The sequence below is a fragment of the Pempheris klunzingeri genome, chromosome 1 (genome assembly GCF_042242105.1).
Source record: "Pempheris klunzingeri isolate RE-2024b chromosome 1, fPemKlu1.hap1, whole genome shotgun sequence".
NCBI classification, from domain to species: domain Eukaryota; kingdom Metazoa; phylum Chordata; class Actinopteri; order Acropomatiformes; family Pempheridae; genus Pempheris; species Pempheris klunzingeri.
The window spans coordinates 6,001,287-6,029,218 of NC_092012.1; the positions used below are offsets into that span (position 1 = coordinate 6,001,287).

General features: G+C 38.9%; 1 protein-coding gene across 1 annotated transcript; it reads right to left on the reverse strand.

Annotated features, from left to right (window-relative positions):
• Positions 1 to 255: 255 nt before the first annotated feature.
• On the reverse strand, positions 256 to 8,264 carry LOC139202267 (mucin-15). The gene is made up of 3 exons (XM_070831664.1): positions 7,421 to 8,264; positions 4,515 to 4,685; positions 256 to 371 (listed from the first exon to the last, which is right to left on the reverse strand). The coding sequence occupies exons 1-3, from the start codon at positions 8,262 to 8,264 to the stop codon at positions 256 to 258; spliced, it is 1,131 nt and encodes a 376-aa protein (XP_070687765.1).
• Positions 8,265 to 27,932: the final 19,668 nt, after the last annotated feature.

Sequence of the window (27,932 nt, forward strand, 5' to 3'; positions counted from 1 at the left end):
CTTCAGAGATCCCTCTATTTCAAAGCAATGAATCTACTCAACACAATGCATAATCTAACGTAAGTATCACTTGTGGTGGCTGACAACAGACCTTTACAAACTCCTTTGTCATTTCCATCCACAAATGTCACTTTCAGAGAGTCTTATTTACAAAAAACCCCACATTATAGGTTGTATATCAACTGCCAGTAAATGCAACTGGCAGACTTTCTTTCAGAGGAGTTCATGACTTTGGTCTTGGGATTCTTTTCAGTTTCAGCGGCGTCCTGGAATATTGGTCATTTGGATGTTGTCCCCTTGCAGCGCTGGGTTGTAATAGGCCGAACGACCGAAGTTCAAGTCCAAAGGTTCATTGTTGTCTAATCTGAGAACTAGAAATTAGACAAGTTAACATTAAACATTTTGCACCATTAAACTCTTCATTACAACCTTGTATTTTACAGTGAAGAAGCCTGTTTTTTCCCCTGTTAATGCTGGATTTACATTGAAGGTTAAATGTTTTTTATTGAGGTTATTGAAATTTAAATGTGTTTAAATCCTATGTTTTGATACTGAAGGAAAAATCCACCCTAAAACCATTTCATCCATTTCAAAACCATTTCAACAGTTACTGTGGTTGTGGAAATTGTGAGTCTGTATTGTTATTTTGGGTCACGCTGGTTTTATTCCCACAGATAACTGGCCAAACCGTCATATTTATATATTCCAACATTTTGAGTGTAAAACTGCCTCAGAATTAAAGAGCAAAGGTTGCCTTGCTGAGCCTCCATTTTGAACCACCATTCAAAGAAATCAGTCACACAAAGCTCTTTTCCTGAATCATCATCGGTCCCGTTGAGTCCTTACTGTCATCAGCAACTAGAAGTTCTGAACGCAATAGGTTCACACACCCTTCATATTGAGTTTTTTGAAAGTCATTGTGGGAACTGTAGGAAATCCCTGCACATCACATTTGTGCAAACAAGGCAGATTGAAGGTAAGTAAGTACACTGAAGAAGTAATTCACACTTCACTACAGAATAACAACTGCAGTACAGAAGCAGGGTTGCTAGCCCTCCAGGGAAAATTTTGTCTCAATTCCTGAGGAGGAGTTTTTTACAGTTGTAGATTCTTCAACAAACTGATATTGTAGTAAATTTGGCTGATTTTACTATAAATAACACAGCTAAGATGTAAGGCCATTGTTTCTCCCCTGTTATTGTCCTGTTTAGAAGTGTCTTATCCAAACAGAGCATCTAAGAATAGAGTGTGTTGTGTATTGTAGAGATTGTAATGCCCATTCCAAATTGGTAATTTTGGGGTACGAATAAACCTGACATGACTTGACTTTTTCAATATTTTGTTCTGGATGGTAGCTTTTGTTTCATGCAGGAATCTTTGAGTGGTGGTTGGCATCGCTGACATATTTTTCAAGGATCAATTCACACCGAAAGGCCTCACGTGGCTCCTCCAGTGTTTGAGAAAGTATGCATGAGATATACACAACAATCCTACCATAATCCTACCATGGGGTTAGTCTGACTGCTCTGAAACATACAGACATACCTGTATGCTGCAGCATTTCAGCTGCACTTTAATAGAAAGGTTAAATATTGAGGAACAAATGAGAACAGTGGGAACAAAATGCTGTTTTCCTCTGAGTTCATGGCAAGAATGAGACAAATTGCAAACTGTCATAGTAGATCCGATTTTGCATGGTGAGGTTACCTTATTAAAGCAGGATGGAGATGTGTGCTTTTGTGTGTGTGTGTGTGTGTGTGTGTGTGAAAAACATTCAATGAAATAAGGAATTTTCACTTTAGCAAATACACCTTGCTTTCAAAGATCTTAATGAGCTCTCCAAATTAAAAATACTCCTATGAGAAGGAGACAGGGCATATCTCGATGCTGCCCAATATGTATCAACAAGCCACAACCTAATGGACAGTGACTGGCCTAGACACACACACACACACACACACACACAGTCTGATGTGATCTGCTGACATGCTAGAGAATATGGATATAGGATATGCTGTAGATAGTGTATATATAATTAACTAATCAATTTTAATGTCTTATTACTGTTGTGTGCATATTATCGTATACTGTCCTAATTATTGAGTAAACTGTTTTTTGTTTGTAATGACATTGTTTCTGAAATTCTCATGCCAGTGAAGCCAATTGAATTAAAATTGAATTGAACTTGATAGAGACAGAGACCAGGACCGGAATAACAGGGTGGCTTAAAAGATGCCTTGCTACCTCAGAAATTTACAAGAGCGAAACTCCAAGGTTGTAGTAACAATGAATACAGCAAGAGATGACGCTTCACATGTACTGCTAGGTTTTATTTTTACACAGTCTGAGTCAAAAACAGGTTTTATCCCCATTAAATGAGAAACCAACAAACAACCTTGCCACAATGTGGTGCCAGGAGTGTCGAGAGCACACAGGGTTGGTAAGAGGCCGATTTCACCCAGCTGTCTAGCTAGCCATCCCCACAGCGAGCAGCAGTCCTGTTTTCTTCTAGCCGCAGCAGCTCTCTGTGTAGCCTCTCCTGGTCTCGGCTGCACACAATGACTGCTGATGGCCTTTCTTTCGTACTATATGTGTGTGTAGGGCTGCCAGCTTTGACTAATAGAAATACAGAACAGCCACAGTTGGATAGTGCTGGTTGAAGCGTGGTTTAAGAGTAACTAAATAAAGTAGTGTTTGATTGTGAGGGATGGATTAAACCTGACTAAACCCCAGTGGTGGGCCGTCAGGGCCAGCAAGGCCTTCTCTGCTGGCCTAATCTCAGAATCAATGATTTACGTCATGTGTTGCCAGGGTCAAAGAAATCTGCCCTGAGGCCTTCAGAATCAAAAGTGCAGGCGCCCGTAGCTTAAAATACATCGCAATGAAACTGTTGCTTTAACCAATCAGATTTCGAGTTGGTGACCCCAGGGCCTCCTAGCAGGCGCACGATGACTTTTCACGTATTTTCACGTCCTCTGATTGGCTGGTCAGAGAGCTTAGCCAAAGCTAGCGATTCTTATCTGTAGCGACCTGCACAAGCTAAAAACTTAAATCATAAGTATTAATAGCAGTTTTTTTAACCCACAATGGCTGACGGAGGAGAAGATGTTAATTTGGTCGCAGATCTACTTAGAAATCCATTTTCAAGGTGGACTTTCCAAGAAAAGCTGGACATTTTGAGGAAATGCCGGCCCACCCCCAAAGCTAGCAAGCCTGTCCCAGCCGGGAAAAGGGTTCGTCCGCCACTTTCAGGTCAGCAACTACGAGCGGTACCCTCGGCTTACAGGCTCCGAGGAGCAAATTGTGTTGCTGAGAATGCCTGGTGTTGACAACTGAACGACTCTGTGTTTGGAGCCAAGTCGGTGGTTAGAGTGTTTGGTGACTTGTTGAATTCTTTTAATTGGGTTTCTTGCTTTTTCTCGTAACATGAGATACCTCTCTGCGATGCAACGTCCTGTTATACTGCCTTTCTGTATAATATTGATGGTTTCTATAGCCGTGACGTCATAATGATTCAGGTAGGACGCCACTGAAGGCCCAGGTGTAAAATGAACGGTGAACCCAAATATTCAATGGTGCTTATGAATGTCTCCAAATTGCCTGTAGCTACCAAGATCTCTGAACCTGCTCATTCTGCAGACAAGCATGAGTGCAACATACAATAGCGCCCAGTTTAAAAAGCACTAAAATCATTACAATTAATTAAGCCTCAAACAATTAGTAATGCAATGACTGTTCACTATAACTGTGTATAAAGATTTGGAAAAATGTCTGACGGTTTGAACATAAAACATAACAGCTAGATATTTCTGTTTAATTCTTTACTCATATGTTACAATAATGCACTGTAAAGTTTTTTTTATTTAAATTAGATTTTTTTTTAAGCAAGTATTGATCTATGTGATTGTTTGCCACCATGCTTCCCCAGGAATATTCCTCTAGATCCACCCCAGACAGACACAAAGACAGAGAGAGAGAATGGATGAGCCAAGTGCTAAAATGAATAGTTTAACATTTAATAACAGCATAGTTAGATTAGAAGAATGATACTACTCTCATCTTTGTATGTTAAAAATGTAGCTACAGCCAGCAGCCGGTTACCTTAGCTTAGCATAAAAAATGGATGTAATAAAATTCACCTACCAGCACTTCTAAAGCTCACTAATTAACACATTGGATCTTGCTTGTTTAATCCATTAAAAAAAGGTGTAAAAATTTAACTTTGCCATTTTTCAGGGCTGTTGTATATCAGACTCCCAAGAAATGATAAGCGATTGAGTGAGTGAGTGAGTGAAGCAACAATAATGCACATCATATTTAGCTGTTATGGTTTAGAATTACATTAAAAGTTTACCCACAAAGATTAGAAATCTTTGTCAGATCAAGCTGGCAAACCTAATTTAATTCTGATCAGGGTAATAGATAACAGTGTATTTACATATGTCCTATGGTGGAATTTTCCTTTAAAACGCCAACAGAGTTTAGCATTTTACTGTCAAGGAGAGGGGGCATACCTGGGTCTGATGGATACTCCTCAACCAGTTTCCTGTGAGAGAAACCCTTCTGGTGTTTCTTCTTCAGGATGATGAAGGCCACCAGTCCCACACAGCCTACAGCCACCGCCGTTCCCAGCACAGCCCCCCACGCTCCGTTCCTGTTACTCTTCTGGTGATCTGATTCCAAGCCTTTATTAGGAGAAGGAGGGGTCAAGGAGGTGGGGGAGTGCAATAAATAATTTGTCAACAATGAAATTATTCAAATCAACTGCTGTCTTCAAGGGTTAATTGTCAGATAATTATCGCTGAAATGTGGTACTGAAAATTGTGAAATTTGTGTTTCCAGCAGCAGCACTCTAATACAAAACCCAATTACTCAGCTGTACAGATTTGTCTAATTTACGCAGCGATAATTAATGCAATTAGCATGCCAAAATCATGCTAATTTCTTGAATATATTTGAATACTTTAAGATGGCAGGCTGTGAATATCTAGATAAAGTAGATTGTGACTGAACAGTACTTTAGTTCCCATTATTTTAAATCGCTTTTAACTTAATGCACTGAGAGTTTGAACCAAATAACAATATGATTGACATTAAATATAGCACAGAGATAATTATCACCTGCACATATCAACATCTGTGCTCTCACATTATGACAGCTGTGCAGCTTGAAAAAAATACTGCATCCAAACAATTAAGTATATAAATGAACAATAGACTTAAAGTTGATACTTTTTTAAGTGTAATTGTTGAAGTTACTTAAAGAACTTTTCCTACTGTGTTCAATGTGTTTGGGACAACAGAAGTGGGGGAAAAAGGCAGATTTTGAAAGTGACAGAATTATCTTCATTATCCTTTGACTTAGAAATACTACAATTGTATTTTATCGGCACTCACACATAAATAATTCAGTTGCTCCATTTATCCACAAATGTCTCAATTTTCCAACTAGCTAGGATCAATTTACCCCGAACCTGAGACAAGGACTATTTTTGCAGACATTGTATTTCAATTCCTATTTTCTTTAGCTGCATTTTTCCACTTCATTTGAAGGTGGTCATAATAAATAAGTAATAGTGTGGTGATCCTACCCGCTCTCCCTTGAATGTTGGCACACAAATATGTGTTAAAGTAGAGGTTACTGTAAGTCATGTTGAATTTTGAAATACTTTTTTTCTCTCTCAGGGGCAAAGAAAATCCTAATAAAATCCTAAACACCCGTGTAGGTGTGAAGTGTTTTTAGAAGAGCTCGCAGCATGGATGGTATTGTTTGTATGTTGGTCAGTCGACCACTTTGTCAATATTGATAAAGCTCAACAAACTACAGGACATCTGTACCAAACATCCTGTACCTCCATCCAGGTTCCCCTGAGGATGAATCCTACTGATTTTTCCTCTGGTCCCAGCTTGGGGTTCCTATTTGTTTTGTCTGAAATTTTCTCAACAACTGTTGGACTGATAGCCATGACTGTAGGAACATCTCAGGATAAACAGTTTGTTGATCCTCTGACTTTTCATCGACTTTGGTTTATGTTCAAATACAAAACTAATGACATTCCCATCATCCTCAGCATGTTTAGTGGTCACTTGCAGATGTCCGCATGCTATTCAGTAAACTAAGATGGTGAACATGTTATATATTATCAGCATGGTAACGTAGACATTGTGAGCATGTTAACGTATCGATGTTATATTCAGCTCAAATCACTGCCGTGCCTGAGTGCAGCCGCAGAGAGCTGCTAGCACGGCTGCAGACTCTCATTGTATTAGGATGAAACATGATTGTCATGCATAAGAAACCTAATGTCATTGTTAAAACTATACGTTGCCCTGGTCTAGTAAGGTCAAGCAGCTCAAGTGAATGGATATTTTTATTTACAGATGTCAGTAAAAGCAATGCTGCCTTGTAGGCCCATATTTAAAGACTGTCTGTACTCAACGCTTTGTGTTTGTGGACAGTTTTTGTGTGCACACTGTGCCTGTCATGGTGACTGTGGAGCAGTTTTTGTTTCTTCTTGTGTTGCCTGCAGTTTCACAACTGTTTTCCAACTGTTCATTGCCATCATCTGTTAGTGTTACGTCCTGCTGTCACATCTGTCCATGTGATGTAAGTTTTATTTTAATCCCAACCTCGCGCCAGCTCTCAAAAGGACTTTTTTTCCCCCTTCTTGCCATGGGGCTGGTACTGAGCCTGTCCTCATATATTTTGCAGGAAAAGTATCTTTTCGGATAGATAGAGAGATAGAGAGATAGATAGAGAGATAGAGAGATAGAGAGATTGATTGATAGATTTGCTGTAGTGTGTATGACAAGCAGTTTCTTTTTCAGCCCTATCCTTGATCTTGTGGTCGACACTAAAGACTCGTCTCACGCCCCTGCACCAAGGCAGCACAAGTATCTTTGACCTCAGCTCCTGGCTGCCTTTTTCAGGTTTTTTTGCCACTAAAACAGGGTTTCATTGTCCTGCTGAGAAGGTGGTTGTAATAGAGCCCTTCGCTCATAGCAGCCACATCGATAGCACCTGAAACCCAACCCAACCTTTTCCTGTGAAAGAAGGGGTGTTTGTCCTCTGCCAGTGGGAAAATAGATGCAGACAAATGTGGGTCGGGGAAAGGGCGGAAAAAAGCAATGTCTAAGACAAACGGCAGTGATATATGCTATTGAGCAATGAGCATAGTGTTACGTTAGAACCAAGTCTCCAAAGGTGATCTCTAAAGGATTTTGTCCCTGTTCTGTTACCTCAATGCTCAAACGTTACCACATGTTGGTCAGGCTTAGAATTTCACACAAATGTTAATTTTTCCTGCTACCTATCTATAAAGTGATGTCATGCTGCTAGGAAAGCATTAAAAAAAAAAGCCTTTTTTCTGGACACAGAAATGTGCACCAGATAATGTGACACCTGAAAGTGCAGCAGTACCTCTTTCTGCACTGCCCCCTGAGGCTGAAGCTTTTTCTGTCTTGTTGGCCTTCTCAGGTGTGCTCGGAGCAGCAGGAGCTATAGTCGCAGGGCTCCTTTCTGTGGTCTCAGATAGGAACGCTGTTGTAGATGGAGGCGTGGTGGATGTTTCATTTATCTCTGGCATTGTTGTGGTTGTTACAGTTGTTGCGTTGGTAGATTCTGTCCCATTAGTTAACCCTGCATCCTCGTCTGGTTTTGTTGTGGATTCCTGAGTAACATTTGTCTCTGCAGCCGAGGTTGTCTCCTGTGAGTCAGTGTGGTTTGAGTAATCTGGAAAGCTGGTGGAGTTTTGTGCACTCAGATGAGTTGTGGAGTTTTGAAAAGTCGTCGTTGAGTTGTCAGATTCCTCCTTGGCTTCTGTCAGGTTGATCTGGCTCGAGTTTTTAGAATCAGCTGGAGAAACGGTGGCATCTGGCAATTCAGGTTGCTTGGTTGAAACATTTGAAAATGTTGGAGGCGCGGTGATGGTGACAGCAGACAAATTATCAGATGTATCAAGTTGAGCTGTATCTGAGTTCTCCACATTCGCCTCTTCTTCAGTCTGTGCTGCCATGGAGCCAGATGCTATCCCGCTGTAATCATTACTTGACTCCATAGCAGTCGCATCAGCTGCCTGGTCATATTCTGTCTCGTCTGCAGTAACTGCAGCGTTTTGACTTCCAGCTGAATTTTTAGCTTGACCACGGAGCCAGCTTTGATCAATTGTCCGACCTGGAGAGTCGGTTGAATATTGGAGCGCTGCCAGGTGAAAGGCTTGGACAAGCAGGAGGAGGCCTGCTGTGAGTTTTAAACACAGTCCCATTTTCACCTTCTGGTTTCACTCTGAAACACAAGAGAGAACATAAAACATTATTTTATATCTTGAGATAGATGTAATCCATTGTGTTTTCATAGTGACAGAAGCTGAGCAGGAACATATAACATACGGATTATGTTATGAGTAGAAAAGGAGCATTATTGTTTGTCAACCTACAGTGAAATCATATGATGGTGATTTCATTAAATGACTGTGTTATCATTGTACAAAACATTGTTGTCAAAATTAATGATTCTCAGCAGATTGTTGGTTTGATGTAATTAATATATGACAAAGGAAAACATCTTATTGCCTTGAAAATCTATTTCCTTTTTTATGCGGTGGGCTTCAGTTTGTTCTTGACCTTGAAGACATCTATGGACAAAACAATCTCCACTCATGGTCCACTTACTTTAAAGTGGTACTTTAAAAACTTCTCAATGCTCATAAGAGTGCTCAAATAATAGTACGCTTAAACATCTACAGTTGTTTGACAGCTGAGCAAAATTAACTTGCTCCTGTAGTGAAGACCATGTGATGAGGTTGAGAGCTCCTGATTGTGTCAGCAAGAGGATCTTGAGTGGAGATTGTTTTGTCATTTTTTATTTGACATCTGCCATGTCACAATAACAACTGATGGGAAAAAAGATCATGTTATCATCATTGTTATATCGATTATAAGCGTATCACCCAGCAGTCAAAATAAGTTGGAATTATCAGCACAGAGCAACTATTTATTCAGTAAATCAGTGGGAAAAAACATAGTCAAAGTAGATTTTCATTTGCCAAAAAGAAAAGATATATTTTCTGTATATAACATATGGTAGGTTATGCATATAACCGTGCAAATATACTTTCACTGGGTGTTTGTGTGGCATCCCTCCAAACCCATACTCGTGGTAACAGTTTCACAATATAATTAAATGCAATGTAATTCTTGCACATCCATCCCATGTCAATTTTGAGTCAAAATATGAAAAGAAGGATGGCTGGAATGAAACTAAAAGGTATAAAACAAGTGTGTTTTCTTGTTATTTTCTGTATATTTTTCCCGATGACTGATGAGTCTGTTTGGCACCTGCCCAGGAGAAACACCATCAGGAAGGAGCCACAGGTGTAAAACTTGTGTTCATCACCACCTTCAAACTCTCCCTGACCACACAGTGAACAACAAGATATCTCTGCTTGTTCCTATTTTCCAGAAGTACAAAATCACCTGCTTCAACAGCAAAGGTCAGCTGCACTGACACAAGCCATAATGGAACTCCTTGAACGGCTAATCCTGTCCCACCTCCCGTCTTTAGGGGAAATGCTCACTCGGCGGTGCAGTGAACATGGGCCTCAACATCGTGAACATGACATCCGCGGCTGCTGCATCGGGGACTTGTTGGTGATATTTCAACGCAGTCATCTCCGCATTGTCACACAGCGAGTTACCACAGTTCAACATGGTCCCAACGCAATCTCCTGTGAGATCTGTGACTCCTTGGCAGCGGGAATTTACACAGGTGCCCTGTGAGCTATGTGTTCTCCCCTCGGCTTCACTCCAATACACAAATGAGTGCGGCTCCAGTTATTCCCCACAGGGCTCTCACTGCGAGTTGCTTTGTTGATCGGTTGCTTTGTTCTGTGCTGATTCTTGTAATAAGCAGAGCAAAAGGCTCTGTCTGCAGTGTTTAACTTTGAGGCCTGCAGCACCAGAGGCTTGAACATACAAATCTGAGGATTTCACATCTGGAGTTTTAACTGTCATAACATATTACCGGATTTTAACGAGTCATTACGGGTACCACTGACTAAACTAAATTGAAAAGTAAATTATTTTAAGTTCATTGACCCCAATCAGTGGATTGTTCATCTCTTTATGCAATGGAAAGAATTGATATCTGAAGTCTTTTTTAATACAAGTTTGGGATTTCTGAAACAGTGCAAACAACTTCTTACCCATGTCATACTTCCAAAGATGGAAATCATGTTCTTAGATAAGTATGGAAACATGCAATCCTATTGGAGGTCAATGACCGATGCACCTGTGGTCAACAAGCTTGTTTATCATCCGCTCATCAGCCATGTGTGCATGTGTTTTCCTCTCTGTGGGAAATAAATGAAAAAGCTGTGGGCTGTTGACGGTGCAGCCCGCTGTGTGAATGCAGGATCAATCAAATGGCTCAAGTTTGCTATTATACTACAGTTAGAGGACATAATTAAACAAAATGGCTCAATCTTCCAAGAAAAGAGAGGGTGGAGGGTTAATTTGGAGCCTATAACACTGCAGCAGTAAAAACAATTAACTGGATTAAACTGATCAGTTCATTTGTACCTTGAGATTAAGGTTCACAACCGTGAACCTGGCTGAAAATTGCTTTTTAGCATCTTCAGCGCTCTCGAGTTAAAGGTTAGTGTTTCGATTCACCTGCCAAGTCATCGTCGGGCCAAAATAGAGTTGCAAAGTGTCTCCAGTGAGAAACATCCAATCACAGAGCTTAAAATTCTCTTGTGTGCATCTTTATGGTGAGCATAAGGTACAGATTATACCTTGAAGAGGCCTGACTCTACATTCATCAGTTTTAATCGGTTAAGTGTCGGATTCTGGGTCCGGGGATACATTTGGATAAATTTGGTAACTATTGTGTTGTGTTTTGTTCCTAATTGCAACATTAAAGTGTATTGAATTTGCTACAGATTTAATTTGTGCCTTTAACTGAGAAACAGCAGCGAAGGCTCATATGTATTGTAGTAAATAAAGCTGGCATACCAAACGGACAAAAAAAATAACATGAATTCTCTCAATCAAAGCTAAAATAATAAAATCTCCAGTTGTTACATAAACTTAACGCTTTGTTTAAGTATTCATGAGACTCCAGTATTTCTAAATGGCACAACACTGAGAATGTCATCAAAGGAAAACTCACAGAATCTACAATTTATATACATTTCTAACATTTACGCTTTTAATTGTAAATGTCACAATTACTAGTACAGTGGATTTGCTATACCATTATGAGATGTAAACCTGAACAAGCTCTCTCTGGGAATCTGGTGTAAATGAGATGAGTTAATATTGATCCAGCACAACAGGCAGCTGAGCAGAGTCACTGGTTTATTCAGATTTCTACTGTAACTGTGTAAAACTGCACATGATTTAAGATCACACAAAGACAAGACTATAAACGTGAATTTAAACTTGATTTATATCTTCCAAGAGAGAATCGTTACCACTAATACCTGTTTTTATGGAATTTCAATTTCCAGTGATTCCTGTTTTGTGTAAACTCATCTCGTCACTTCCTGACCATAATAAAAATATCACGCCTGTCGTCATATTGGGCATAGCTGTGTGGAACAGCTCCCCATCTGATTTTAGAAATTACAGCAGCAAACTGCCGGCCCTGCTGAGAGACTATTTGGCCGTCGTCGACCCACAAAAAAGTCTCTGCGCCGCAGCGGGTCGAAGAAACAGGCAGGGATGTTCACTTCTGACCCCCATGCACTCAGAGAAAGCCACCTGTTGAAAAGAGTTCCCACTCTGCTGGAGTCTGAAGCAGCTATCACCTCAACGGCTCTGTCAGCCGTGACTTTACACCCAGACACACACACACAGACTTAAAGAGTCGCAAACACACATCCAGTAAACACTCTGAACTCCTTTACGCAGGCGTTAATTAATTGACATTTATGCTGTTTATCACTCATATATGTTTAAGTTCACCTGTGTTTTAACAGTGGCTTTTAATATTATATATATACTGTGCTTTCTGTTTCATTTCTCTTATGTAGGGGTAAAAGTCACTAAGTACATTTAGTCAATTATTGCACTTAAGCACAATTCTGAGATACTTGTACTTACATGTTATGTTTCTTTACACCTCTACTCAAAGACAAATATTGTAATTTTTACTCCTAGCATATAAAACATATGATGGGTTTAAACAATGTGATGTTAATGATTAAACTACCCAACAGCATACAAAACAGTTAAAATTAGGTTGACCTCATCCAATGATGTAATCATATAATAGTATAACACTGACAGGGTCCATTCTGTACAAAGAGTACTTTTATACTTCAAGTACAAGTGCTGACTTTCATGTACTTTTACTAAAAGAAAACAATGAATGCAAGGCTCTTAGTTGTAATAGTGTTTTCATGGTGTGCGATTCACTCAAGTAACTAAATATTAAATATTAACTAAATATCTAAATAGTAATTAAATATGTAAATATTTCTTCCACCTCTTATACCTCTAAGTGAATCTGTCACTGTGATATAGACACATACTTTACATACTTTGCACATACTTCTGAGTTCATATATCTGTAAAACTGACAAACACTTTTCTAACTGCATTGTAGGTATTCCCCTGTTTAGGTTACATAAGGTGCTACAGTATGTATGTCACTTGGTGTTGTATTACATCCACATTAAAAATAAAAGTATTCCCATTTCTGACACTTGAAAAAAGAGGACTCAGTAGCGAAAACTGCCAGGATTAGCCACTTTTTTATGTAACTTATTTTTGTTAGAGTTTTCAAATACAAAAATAATTGTAAAAGAAGTCTTTACACTAATCTCCTTTTTTTTAAAAAAATAGGGTGTTTCATTTATATAACAGCAATTCAAATCTTACATACATATTTTGACAAAAATGCATCCATCCAGTTTACAGCCCCACATATTTCCTGAGAATTATAAGACAAAGAATTAAATCCTCCCTCAGTAAATCCTTACCTTATTCTTAGCCTATATCAGATGAGAACAGGTGCACAGGCAACAAAATCTCTTCACTGAGCTGCCAACATGTGAGAGTGAATCAGCAGTCGGCCTGGGGAGAGAAGCAGGGAATGAGGGAGGAGGGCCCAACAGAGTGGCATTCAGGGAGCAACCTGCTCAACCTGCTTCTACACCTGCCAGCGACAGGAACACACCCTGAACTGCATCCAGGCGCAAACTGTGAAAAGGCCACACAGGACAGCGATAGGAAAGAATTAGAGGACAAGAGAATGGGAAGAGGGTTGAGGGGTTTGGAGAATGAGTAAATCTGTAACTGCTTGGTTTCACTGTTCCCATCTAAATAAGTTGATTACATTACATTTGGTTGCCAGGTTTACCCGGTTGCCAGGTTAGATCTGTGAATTCCCCCAGTGGGTGGAGCCTCTGGCCACAGGTCCTCTGAGCTCTTTCTGTTTTTTTTTTTTTTTTTTTCCTTTCTCATTGAGGCAGTGGAAACGGCTGCTGTCGTCATGGCAACAGAGAGGAGGCTGGCAAGCTCGGGTTTCATCCACGCCTTTGTCTCTGGTCTATATCAGGCTACCGAGTGACGTGTGACTTTGTGAACTCACAGGTACCGTGCGTCAAATGAGCCCAGATTGTTTTTGAAGAGGCACTCGGCTGTTGCGCTTTGGTGAGTGAAGAACGAGGAGTGGCTGTACTTGTTTTGTTAATGAATCCTGAAAGTTCTTTTCCTTTCGTCTCATAACAAAATGAATTTGGGTTATTAAAAATACAACACGTGTGCAGTAGATGTGAGCAGAGGCCTTTCTCAAAGCAGACATGTTGACTTTTTGTGTGAGTGGGAACATCGCAAGTGTTACCGGTGACATTAGCTTATGCAAGTGCCCCAGAGTGAGTGAGTGAGTCAGCATGCACAATACCAGGACCCAGACACTCAAGCAGCTAAATAGAGTTATATTTCACATTTTTTACTTTTAGTCTCTTTCACTTATGGAATATCAACGAATATCAGTCTGTATTCCAAGTGGACTTTTACTTTCATGAACTTCTGATTAGTTTTTTTTTTTTCATTTGTTAGTTAAGCTATGCAATTTTATTTCCCAACATGAAGATCTAAGGTCTGATTCAAAGGCTTCTCCATACTGTCAGGAGTTAAATTCTGGGGAGAAATGCTAAACCCGTTCTTCATTTAAGCTTTTTATTATTCTATTATTCGAATTATTGTCAAATTTAAGCATGCAGCACTGAGTGAAAAACACTGCTATCAGCTCCTAAAATACACATCATGTGTATGTTTTTATCTGTGGAATGGAATCTCCCTCCAATTTACTTTATTTTTAAAGGAAAGCCAGTCATCTTCCAATTTCAGGGTTGGTGGTTCAGTCGCTCTTCATGTCCACATGTCAGTGTGTCCTCGAGCAAGACACTGAACCCCAAACTGTCCTGATGGTCAGACCAGTGGTCAACTCAAACACCATTTGTATGTGTGTGTGTGTGTGTGTGTGTGTGTGTGTGTGTGCGAGAATCAGTGGCAAATTGATGCAAACAGAGGAAAATCGTAAAACAAATTGGATAAATGTCCCATATGATTACAGTCCATTTACCAAAAAGATTAAAGTACTCACAGTACAAAAGCCTGAGACCATATAAGAAACTCTCTAATACTTTCACATGAACCTGGAAACAATCACAAAGTTTGTGGATTGAGAATATTGTAAAAATACAAGATGTAATGAAATGTAAAATAAAGAAGAACCAAACCTAAACAAATATGTGGCTCTGACCAAATTAACTCCTTTGTATAAAAGGTCAGGCTTCCTTGAGTTGAGTCCAAATGACACTAATCAACTTCCTCTTTTGTACGAAGGAGTTAAGTCCCACAAATTAGCTTGAATTTGATTGCGAGAAGTAGTGCAGAATCTGAAATATTTCATCTGTGTTCCTGAATCCTCAAACCTTCTGGTTATTTCCAGGTGTACATTAAAGTATTAGAGACTGTCAGTGTGGTCTCAGACTTTTGGACCCCAGTGTGAATAAGATAAATACAGAGGACGTCGGTGTGATCAGCGGTAGCTACTGTATGGTCCTGACTTCAGAACTGCTTTACATATTGTTACCTACTGGTCAATAACATCCAGGTCTCATGTGCAGCTGACACATGCTTTATTATCACAACCAAATGACATTTAATCAAAATGGTGCAGTGAAGGCAACATTGTTTGGAGTACTTGCTCATATACTGCCATAAATTCGGTTGAACAGTGGCTCACTGTCCCAGGCACACAGAGTTCCAGGCAGACAGCTTGTTGCTGGCACCTCACATGGCCTGCCAGTGTTTGAAGCTAATGGGATCATGTCTCCTCATCAGGGACGTGAATAATAGAAATGTCTAAATCTTGAAAAGAGGGTAAACAGGCATCAGACTTCAGTGCAAAAAAAAAAACTTACAAAAGCCATGAAAGAGTAAAAAGGTGAGGCACTTTGAAATGTGGGTAATACATAATGAAAAGCTTCATTATAGTCGGTGCATTTATGAACACTGATTCAAGTTTTATGTCAGCGTTCACTCAGTGCCCAACACAACACACAGACGGAAGTGTGAGAAAGCCAGTTTTGTTTATGTTTTGTCTTTGGCAGCAGCGCAGCGCATTAACAGATGAACTGAATCTGTAAAGCTGAAGTCATAACAAGCTATCGTTTGAGGTCATTATCAGGATTACAATACTGGCAGGGATACAAATTAGCATGCAACACACAATCCCCTATGTAATGTCCTGAATCTGGATCCAAATCGATGAAAATAATCCATCCATTTTCCTTTGAAGACCACTCCTCCTTCAGTGGAAAATATAATGATGGAAAAAATGACGTAAAGCTGAGAGAATACACACATTCAGAAACACAAAGTGTTCAGAAACTTTTTATATAAAATTGTATTTTTCAGAAAATCTAAGGACAAAGTAAATGCTTAAATTAAACATCAGGTTGTTACAAAAGACACTGTTTCAATACTGATTTGCCAAAGATTTGCAATGCGAATAGTTTAAGCCCCAATGTGTAGGATTTCTTACTTCTGTGACTCTCATGGATACCGACCGGGCAGAGAGAGCCAACACATAGATGGCACCAGTTTCCTCCAGGATTGTCCCATTTTTCCAGAAACTTTTAAGGATTTTAATATTGACCTCTTGAGCCCATTCGCTTTTTCATTTGTTCCATCCCTGCTTTTGTCTTTTAACTTGTAAATGCTGTTGCCAGCTATAGGAAATATGGGTAAAAAGCTGTCTAAGCCCCAGATCGGCTTAGACAGATTGCTATTCATTCCCCACAGCTGGGTCCACTTTTTTGAGGTGGTCAAATGACCTGACGACACAACATGCATGGCTGATATTGAACTAAAAATATAATATTAGTCAGAATTAAGTTTAGCATAACTAGTTTAACAATGCTTGAACTAGCTAACTATGTAGTGTAATAGATGTTTCTATGGTGATTCAGCAGGTTATTAAGTTAATCACATTATTCTTCCCAAACAATCACTAAACCTGCTGATTCTTTTGCTTAGTTGGTCTGGAATCTGATTTAACACCATGAATGAAAGCACACCTTTTCACTCAACTATGTGATATATTATATTTTTCATTGATATTATTGTTTAGCATTATTATTTTGTTACACAATAATAAGCCCATGCCATTGATATCATAGTATAACAGTACGTGACCAGCTGATCTCAGAGCTGTGCAGGAGGACTTATATTATATAACTGATCAGATATTTGCTGAAATGCAGGTGCAAGGTGATCTCAGCAGCAGATGTCAACCATCACATCTCAACACATTCCCACTTCCTGCTTTGAGAGGAAGTTAAGATACAAAACAACAGGCTCAGAGTGCTTCCTTGTTGAAGCATACAAGATCAGTAAGATCAATAAAATGAATCTAAGGTTAATTAGTTTAGTTGAAACGGAAGCAAAGCATAAGATAATTTTAGCTTTTATTTTCATATTTGGGTTTATTCATTTCAGTGATTCTGAGGTGTAGATACTTATAATATGCCGTTAAGTTAAAGCAGAGGAGCTTTATCCGTGAAAAATTTTGCCAAAATGAGTAAAACATAAACAAATCGTATTAGTCTATAATCCGTCCTAACCCATTTAACAATTCTTTCTGACATCAGCAAACAAATTTTTAAAAATGTGTTGGTTCTAAATTTTAATTTTCTCAAAACATGTGATGTTGAATGTGTTTTTGCTAAAAAGCAGATGAAGTGAATGAAAAAGCTTTAAATCATCTACTGCAGACCGTAGCCCCTCTCTTTTCTCATGTGTTCTCCCAGATAAAGGAAAAGAAGCATGCAAAGCTTCTTTTTTGTCCTTCAGGGGAATCTAACCAGCTCTTTTCTTGACTGACTGTAAATACATTTATTTAGGAGCCTGTTCATCACCAAACACTTGTCCAAAATACCCGTAGTAGACTGAATATAAGTGGGTGGGGAGAGAAGACTTTCCCTTTGATTTGATAAATCTGGTTTATTCATTTATTCATTCATATTGCTCATTCATATACACACGCTCTTGACACAGAATACAGAATTCACTCGTTCATGCATGCATACAGGTTTTTGCATAAATTCTGTTTGATCTTGAATAGCTAAATGCTGTTTGCATTGTCGCACATGCTGCATTGCTCATACATTTGACAGAAAGAATCAGTCGTCATGCAATAAAACAACAGCAGTTTAGATACAGTACACTTATAATCCAGATTACAGAAAATCACAGTGTAGAAAATGTAATGCAAAAAATGTCCCTTTTGCCTATTTTTCACTTAAGATGGTTCTTCTCCAAGACACAGTGACTGAAGACTGATATAACTGATAACAAAGCATTAAAATTCCCAAAATATGAGTTTTTCTCTTAAGAACAGTAATATGCTCCGTTTGTGAATCCAGAGATATATTTTCTCAGCGCATGAATAATGATTTAGTAACATTAAGATATGCTCACTCTGGTATCTTGCGAAATTTCCTCAGCTGTTTCAGGAAATTAAAAAATCAATAAATAAATAAATAAATAAGTCTCATTATGTGGAAATGAGATGAGATCTGAGGCCACTCTGGCTTCACCAGAGAGAGCCAGTTCGGAGAATGGCAGAGAGGGAACATGTAACAACCAAAACGCCATAATGGGTGTGCACTTGTGTGAGTCGCATGACGCATGCTTTGAGCCATAATTGCATTTAAGGTCAATTCACTCTGATTAGGAGCAAGCAGACAGAAAAACAAGTCAAGCTGTGCATGTTTGTCTCTGTGTGAGGTTTCAAAGTAGAAATAGTGATTTAAGACATTTTCATAAAACAAAAATGCATTCATGCTTGTATAAGCAGTTTACAGCTGTTTCAGTTTCAAAATGATAATTTTGCATTAAAGTTTCATGTGTAGAATTGAAATTATCTTCTTTTTTCAAGTTAGTTTATTCAAAATTAAGCTCTCAGATGTTCCGGATAAACATTGGATTTGATGAGTGTTTCCCTGTATGCTAAAGATTCTGTGGCTCAATCTGAACTGAAACACTTTGCAAATCTTTAGAGAGGCATAATGAAAAACTCAAACTGCACCTTCTCCCACTTATTTCCTCAGTTGATCATAAAAAAAGTATTGTTTCTACCAAGTCAAATTTTGCTGGGTTTCTAGGGATTTTTTAATGGTTTAGACTCAGTGTCAGTGAAAATGAAATTTAGCAGTGAATTGCTTGCTGGAAGACACATTCATCCGAGGTAACAACATATAATCACACTCAAGGTTGTTTTTTTCCCATTTCATGACATGCTTGTGACATTTGAATAACAGCTGCCTGGCACATCCCTGCATACTGATTCAGTCGGCTTTCAGGAGGTGTTCGATACAGTCAATTTAGATTTAAAAAGCCTCTACTGTTTCAAGTAAAGAACATGGCTTCAGGTTAGCCATGAAAATAAATGTTGCAAAGCTGTTTTTCAGGCAGAGCCAGATTGTGGCTTTATATATTCCTGTGCTTTCAGCTTTCTCTCTGGGCTTGATTACGGTCTACATCCAACTGTTACGTTACTGCGAAATCACAAACAGCATTAATGATACCCTCTTAAACCCCACAAAGAGCATGTGATTTGTGTGTGGTTGTGTGTGTGTGTGTGTGGGGGGGGGGTGTCTGAGGATGTATTTGTGCAGGTCTGGGGAGGATACTTCACTGTCAGAGTTGAATTATCTTCTTCAGGTTTGTGTCTAGCAGAAACCAGTGAGACCCAGAAGGCAGGAAAGAAAGCAGAATCTTTTTCTGCCTTGATATCTTATATGTTTAACCCTTAAGACACACGCTCTACACAATCTATTGTTTCCTGTTTTCATACCACTAGCTGGCATTTTACCCTGCCTTGACCCGTATGATGAAGAATAAATCCAATTTGTACATGTTTCGGGTTTGAAATGACTGGTAGTAAAAAAAAACAAAAAAAAAACTTGGAATTGGTCCAGTAGATTGCCTCGGCCAGCAGCCGAGAGCAGGTAGCGAATGGGCTTTAATGGCTGCAATGTAATCCTCCTGGGCATCTGCGCCCGTTCAAAGTACATCCATTAAAGGTGCTTGTTTTTGTCACTGACAGGCTCAAATTGTTATTCAAAGTGTCTGACAACATCATGGAAAGTATCCCTACAGAGATAGACCTGTGAGATCCTCTTTGTTTACACAGAAACAGCCGTTGAATCGTCCTATTTAAACCCACCTGACTCCACAAGCAAAAACAATAATTTTACTCAGCAGAACACAGAAGTGGCTGGTCCAAGGCTGCCTTGATCAGTTAGTTTGTTTTATTGTGTGCTTTACAAATACTATGTGCAGTAACTCTTAAAACACCAAAGTCACTCAGTAACACAAACAAACTAACTGATGGAGACAGCACTGGACCAGCAGCTACAGTGTACAATAATGGTTTTGGTCAATGGAGTCTTGTGTCTTTAAACTGACTGATATAAAAGCTATTTCTGGTGAAACCAAAGGGATCTTAGTGGTCCATCTCTGTAGGGATCCTTTCTGTAATGTTGTTAGACACCTCAAATAACAATGTGAGCCTGTCAGTGGCAAAAACAAGCATTTTAATGGACGTACTTTGATCTGGCGCAGCTGGCCAAATGATTATATTATGGCCATTGTAACTCGTTTGCTGACCAATACCAGCTGTTCATGGAGGCTTTTTATTAGACTAGTTCCTAAAGTTTTTGTACTTATTAGTCATTTCGAACCCAAATTATTATAATTAAGTAATAATTTCACACAATCAGGCACTATCGTTTACATTCTGTATCAGATTGAAACAACTGTTTACTGAAGCTTTGTAATATTCAAACTCAGGAGTCCACGTTTGGTGTTTTATAGTTATCTTGCATTTTCATCATTTTGTTTTGGTTTCCTTGTTTTTGAACAGTGTGTGTTTGCAGCCAAAATGCTGCTTTCAAGAACAGCCCAGAGTAGTATAGCATCACTATCTGCAATCAGTTAGACAGGTCTACAAGGGAACAAAGTAGTCTACAGGCTTTCAAATGCAAATTGGAATCACACACTATAACACTTGACCAGCAGACTTTGCATCTGTTACTACTAGTTTATGCATTTTAATTGTTTGTTTTTAATATGTCTATCCCTGAAAAGCAGAACTGATACTGAGTGCATTATGCAGGTGAAATAAACGAAATTGAAATTGTAGTCCTCTTGCTGCATGCTATATTCTGCATCAAACACATATTGGCTGTGACCTTCATAAAGGGCATAGGATCAAAATGCATTGGCTGCAGCTTATCAGCTTCTCATTATGAAGAGTCAATAAATCCTTTATGGGCCTATTTTGGAGTTTCTTAGATCTCTTTTTTCCTCGAGACTGTCTTTGACATCAGGAAAGCAGATCACAAGCTTTCTTTGTCAAGATCTCAGTAATGAAAGATATTTGTGTTATAATAGTGTCAGTGGAAAGTGGTGAGAGTAGAAGAGTACATTATGTGCAAAAAAGGGAAAAGGTAATATGGTTATAAAAGGCCAGGCAGATTGGAGCTTTGAACATGTCAGATGCTTTAATTTATCATTCTATTACAAGAAGTCTGGTTCAGATGCTCTGGTTACTGTGATACAAACTGGGTCATTGTGAAACGTCTTACTGCTCTCTAACGCATTACCCTTAATGTGTACAAGATGTCTTTTATGGCATCCAGGGTCCATTTTGATAACAACCAAAAGCTATTTTGGACAAGATAAGCATTTCTTCAAATTGCAGATCCAATGAATGTTTTCGTCCTTTTTTGTTGGTGAGGTGTTGTTGTGTCTTTGGGCAGGTGCACACCTCGGGTGGCACACGAATAATCTGGTTTATTAATGGACGCTGAGAGACTCAGTTACAGGGCGTCGAACGTGTATGTAAACAGCTTAACTGGAGTGCCGCCACTGGCAAGGTTACGCTGCATGGAGCCAAAGGACACGTTTGTATGAACATGACTAATAATACAACAGCAATGGAGATGTAAACACCCCCGTCTAATTATGTTATTTATTATATTAATCTATTTCTCATATTTGGTCATATTCCATGGTTGTAAATGTGTCTGTGTAAATGTTTAGGCAGGTCATGTGACCAGTGTGTACCAGACTGGTCAACTGACTGATGGCTACCACAGGTGATTGGCTCCTCTCGGGTGACAGCACACAGACGGTAATTCACCTCCCTTTCTTCCAGCCAGACACAATGTGAATGATGTAGTTTTTGCCAGACTGAAGGCTTTGTCTTTTCTGTCTGTTTGTCAAGGTGGGCTGCCGGTGATAGTAAATTGATTTCTCCTGTGTGTTTTAGCACGGAGGATTAAATTCCTGTATTTTTCTTGTCTTTGTTTTTATATACGTATAACTTTAGTAACATTAGCATTCAGTGGGAGCTATGTTTCTGTCAACCTGATGAATATTCACTCTCCGTTTATCTCTGGTTTAGTCTCCGCCAAAGTCCTGAGAAGAAAAAAAAAAGGCTTTTTAGTTAGATGGTGGATTTTCCTCACGAGTTAGCTGCTGACTCTCATTTGGTGGCAGCATGCAGTCGGTTTATCACATATTTATTGAACATACAGTGAATGTGCTGCAAAACTACTACAGTGATCTTGAGCAGTTTAAAAAGCTTCACAGACCCACAGAGTTGGACGATACAGCAGTTCTTAGGGTTCGTCACATTTTCCTTCACACGTGTGGCTGAGAATGTGTCCGAAAAAGCTGACCTGGCCGCTGAGCTTGTTTGGACAAACAAATGTGTTCCATGTCATGTCACATGTTCTTTCCAGCACCTACTGCCTTATATGACTAGCACCACTGAACAGTTTCCTCATGGACAATTTGAAAAAACAAAATCCAGACCGATGACTACATATTCCAGCATTTTTGCAGTTAAAATCAAAACCAAACACTGTCTGGCAAACAAAACACGCCTGCATGTGGTCCGCTGATATTTGCATTATAAATCATCTCAGGCTTTGTGTGACAGTGGTTAAATAAATCATCTGTATTAGTTTATGATGTTAGTTTATCCTTTGTTTGCCTTTGGGACACTGATAAACAGGTGACAGACAACGTAGTGGCTTTGACTTATTGTGCCAACCAGCACTCTTAAAGGTCCATATCTGTACCATGGATCTGGAGATTCTTCCCGAAGAGCTTTTTTTTTCTGACAGACACTTACAATCACTTTTTGAACCATAATACAAAAAAGACAGACTATCAAGAGGACGTCCAGGACAGTTAAAAGATACTTTCAAAGTTGTTGAGTTGTCACCATCCAAAAGAAACCACAGACTTTCAGAAGCAAAGAGCTGAAAATGGTTTCTGTCACTTTAATGGTTTTGATGTGACATAAGTAAGGCTGAAATATCAGGATAAAGCAACATATCACAGGAACAAGCTGCTCTCAGATTATTAACATTTGACAAATGGAAGGCCAAGACTGATGCCTTTGAGGACTAAATATACAGGTTCTAGTTCAAATAGCACCTCATTTGTGCTTGCCATCTGCTCGCAGGCGGGTTTAAACTGTTCGGTTTCAGTAACAGGCTCATTGGACGCCTTCTGGATATTGAATAAAAACCATCACACAAAATGTCTATCATCATCATCTATAAACTGCTGTATTAAATGCACAAATAAATACACAAAATGGTACATTTACAGAACATCAGTAAATAAACATATTTCCAAGTAGCATTAAAATCTCATATGCCCAATATTAATATAATCTTGGTGGATCAGAACATAAACATACATCTGTTTGCCACTGCTTTTCATTAAATCAAATGATTTATTCATTTCTTGCAGTGCACTGTCACTTTTATACCTTTCTTACTCTATATTAGCTGGTTTTTATTTTCTACTGTCTCAGCTCTTTTATTGTAATCTATTCAAATGTCCTTTTATAATGTGTTTCTTTTGCAATTTGTCACAATGCTTTTAATGTTTATGGAAAGCACTTTGAATTGTCTTGTTGAAATGTGCTGTATAAATAACTTGCCTTGCCTTGCCTTGCATTTATGAAGAATAAAGACTTATAATCACAACATTTTGCTTTCACTGATCATGTACAAGATCAGAGACGTCAGCATGTCTCTGCTACATTTTCTATTAATTTGATCAAATATGTGCTCAAGGCCACAAAAAGCGTTTCTTTCAGGAATGTAACTAAAAAAAAATTCAAGATTTAAATCATATTTCAGGATGACACATTTATTCTGCTTCATTTTGATATGAAATGTGTAAAATCTCATTTTGAAAGGTTTTGTTAATTAAGCCATTTGTGGTTTCGCATTAGGATTGAGATGAACAGAAACGTCAAATAAATTATGACATATTTTCTTGATGAACTGTCACCATAGCCGAATGACTCATAAATGATGCAAAGTGTTGTCTTTGCACCTCAGCTCAAGGAATTAACATATGAAGAGGTGACTGTGTGAAGTAACCTCCAGTCTCCTCTCTTACAGGGAAATAAATGACCAGTTCAAGGGGAGTAGGAGAACACAGTGTTTCACAGTGTTAACATTCATTTTTCACCCTGTGTGTTAAATCTGTTTGCTTACTTATTTATGTACATCATTGTTTTCCCCTTTGGCAGTGATAAGATGGTGCTCATGGATTTTCTACCACTAGATGTCAGCATCATCCAACACCTTCACCTGTGATCCTAGACTGTAGATGCTTGATAATGATATACTGACCTTTTCAACAGCACAATGGCATGGCTGTGACACTGACTGGATCACTAAAACATGGGACAAACCTTAAGGAAGAGCGATAGTGAGGGGGTGATTCCTGTGGGACAGGCAGGTGTAGCAATAATAGAATTACAAAGTAGAGAGAGAAAAAGAAATCACTAAAAAGCATTCGAAACACAGAGTGAAATAATTATGATATACAGACCAGAGCTACAAGTGAGCAGGGCTAAAATATACTGTACCACAGAGGACTTCATGTTTAAATGAAATATAGCACATTTTTTCAAGTGACTGCAGTTCTGAACAGGGCAACAGAATAAATACATTTTCATTTGCAAATATTCCCGTGACAAAAATAGTTCTTGGGGCCTCGCTATGCATGCAGGTGCACCGCTTTGCAGAAAGCTAAACATGTTTCCAAAGAAGGTTGAAGACAAGGAGAGATAAGAAGGATTAAATGCACCAAATTCGATGACAGAGGTCACAAATCAGGAAAAGCTTATGTAAAGTGTTTGTATAGAGTGTAGAGTTACATTCGTTTTCAAGCACCTTTCACATAACCGAAGGACACTTTACATAAAGCATGCAAGAAAAATCTACGATAATACAACATTTGAAGTCTTAAATCCAGATTTAAAAACAGAAATGGACGCGGCATTGCATGGAGGGCTTTCCAGAGCATGTGAAAACCTTGTGAAATTGGCACGATAACAAGAAAGAGTTGCAGACCAACTTTTACTGGTGACATTGTTCCTCGTGGAGAAGGTCCTTGTCCCTGTAGTGAGTACAACAGAGCAATTAATCGAGTGAAAATGTGCACAGTAGAAGAGCACAAGAGTGCACAAAACTACTGAGAGCAACATAACATCAAAGGCTACACATTAGGCAACTAGTAAGATGGCTAACTTGGTTAGCACAAAATTGACTGCAGAATATATATTTAAAGTCAGGTTACTGACCTGCTTTATTGTGCGTATTGTTATTTTGAATAGATCACCCTGCAATGTCTCTAATGGATACATAATAGTCACCCCTTGTTTTCATAACAGGTGGTCATTATACCTAATGAGAAAAAAAGAGAGGTCATTAATGATAATTGGTTGTTTGTCAGTGCCTTCAGAATGACCCATATAACCCTTGTAATGCTCAACATGTGGCTTCTGTCCTGCTATGCACACACAATAAGACAAGCATGGGCACAGCTGAAGATGTTTGCACAGTGTCAAAACATTCCTCCTGTTATCTTCTATGAAGCCTTCTGGTAGTTTAACAGCTATTGTGAGAAAAAAAGAATATCCAAACCAAGATTTGTATTCCACTCAGTTTGTTTCCCCTGATAACAGAGACCTCTTCACAGATTTTGTTTGTTAGTGTTTGGGACGACTCCAAGGGCTAGACAGTGTTACGATGTTATGAATACTGTATGACGGAGGTCGATGATCCTTCTAAATCTCAGTGTGTCCTGTGCAGAGAGATGAAGGGCAGAATCTGCCAACACTTCTTTCATGACTGCAGGTAATACAGCAGCTTTGAGCAGCAGCTTCTTGACACGAGCGCATGTTTGATGATTCTCCAAATGACTCCAAGAACATTAGCGTGTGTTTAGTGTTCTCCGGTGACCTGCCAGGTCCCAGATCCCGACCCACTTAAACACATTTGACATAGGGTGGAGCAGGATGTTTGCAGCAAGGCTTTGCTACGAGGTGAAACTGCATAACTTATATCATACATCAAGTCATAGTCCTTATTTTACTTTACAATCAAATCTTGAAGGGTTCTGGCTGCTCTCTGACAAATACTTAATTATTTAAAAGCTTGGAGGTTCTTTATCAGAATCTCCACTAGAGAAAAAGTACTTACGATACTATAAATGACAATATGCTAAAAATACTGAATGAATAAATAACGTTGGCAGCTTTTGCAGGTTTATTGCCAAGCAAATGTGCTTGACATGAAAGATGCACAGCCTTTGGCAGTGGACTGACATTAATCACATCATTTTTCACAGTTTCTTAGAATTGGCAAATAGCATATAAAGCTTGCTGTGCTGTGAATATTAACAATTACTTTCCTGACTGAAAATGAACATACAGAGATGGAAAAGGAGGCTTTGGGATTTTGTTAATTGGTGGCTGAGCCCTGGTCTTTTCAGTACAACATTTCTGCTCAGCCCTCCCTGGAACGAAGCAGAAAGACTGAGGCCTTCCTCAGCGATGACATCACCTTCCAGTCATGAGCTGAAACGTCTGCCACCCAAAAAACCCAGACTCACACACACACAGTGAGACGGATAGAGGAAGCAGCCGCAGAAATATCACATCAGACACGAGAACCGTCAGACCTATGAGAAAAAAGGCTGGAAAGATGCACAAAGGAGTCGATTGGATTTAATTCTATTGTTCCTTTGACATTTCTTGGTGCATCAGTGTGTCCAATCTGTGTTGGAAATGGTTCATTTGAATGAAGTCCTTCATGTAATCTGTGAGAATTTTCAGTCTTCACAGATGTCACTGTCAGTTTTTCTCTGTACAAGGAAATATTTAAATTCACTGCAGAGTGAACCGGTTTCTCTTTGCTATAAAGAATCTGGCAAATAACTATGTAAAAATCATATTGCATCTCCTGACTGCACTGCAGTTTGGTTTGCAGAAAGCCACCACCACTTAGATCATCTGTAAATTGTGCTGAAGATAGTCCAGGGACTGAGCTTTTTGGTCACATTCTCATTCATTCATTGCATTTTCTTCAACTTTTGCATGCGTAATATACTAATCCCTTTTGCATCTGAAGATCAATTTTTTTTGTCAGTGCAATGGAATTTTTTCCTATGAAATGGGATTGTTTATCTTGGCTACAGATACCAGACTACTTCTTTAAGAGGCTGGATTCAAGAGCACAAACCCACTTGCATTTGTCTGGTTCACAGAAAGGAAAATTGTGATGCGGTGTTGTATTACTGTACATTTATTCTGGCATTCAACTGTCATCAATACAACATTATGCAGAATTAGTGGGGTGGGGCACGTGCAAATGTGGACAGAAGGCTTTGTTCCAAATGCAATCACTGACTTTCAGTGATTCAAAGCAAGACTCAGACTGAGATGAACAATGGGCTTGCCTCACACCAATAAGCTCAGCTCTGGACCAACTTAAAAGCAAGTGACATTCATTTAAGCATTCCCTGCAAGCGAGGAACGCTCACATATGCCTCGTAAAGGCTTGCTTGGCAGTTAGGAGAACAAATCACAGGTGGGCTATAATTGACTCAAATTATGTCATCACAAGCTCCAAACACATGACTGTGGAGTGAAACTAAATTAGATGCGAAGTCTAGCATCTTGGAAACGTAAAAAGCAAACAATAATATCCAGAAATTCCAAGGATAGGGTACCATATAGACCACCATATAGACATTTTTCAAATAATATACAATTTCATCCAAAATTCATCCAAAGTAGATCTCAAGAGAAATTGAATAAAATAATATACCTCATTAAAAAAAAATGCAATACACATCAGACTACAGTTGGTTTTAGCCCATATTTAAATAAAGTTAGCACTTTAATATGTTTATTCAAATAACCCAGTAATACTATAATAACATTATAAAGGCATTTCGTGGTTCACTATTTTGCTGCCAGTGAAATTTACTGCTCTGGAAAGGGAAAATCTGCCATTTGCCTT

Bases quoted from the DNA above. Each gene is read 5' to 3' on its own strand.
- LOC139202267 (XM_070831664.1), bottom strand. From the start codon at position 8,264: ATGGGACTGTGTTTAAAACTCACAGCAGGCCTCCTCCTGCTTGTCCAA. The intron at 4,686-7,420 runs GTACTGCTGCAC...CTCCTAATAAAG, and splicing joins AGGGGGCAGTGCAGAAAGAG to GCTTGGAATCAGATCACCAG. The intron at 372-4,514 runs GTATGCCCCCTC...TCTAATTTCTAG, and splicing joins GGAGTATCCATCAGACCCAG to TTCTCAGATTAGACAACAAT.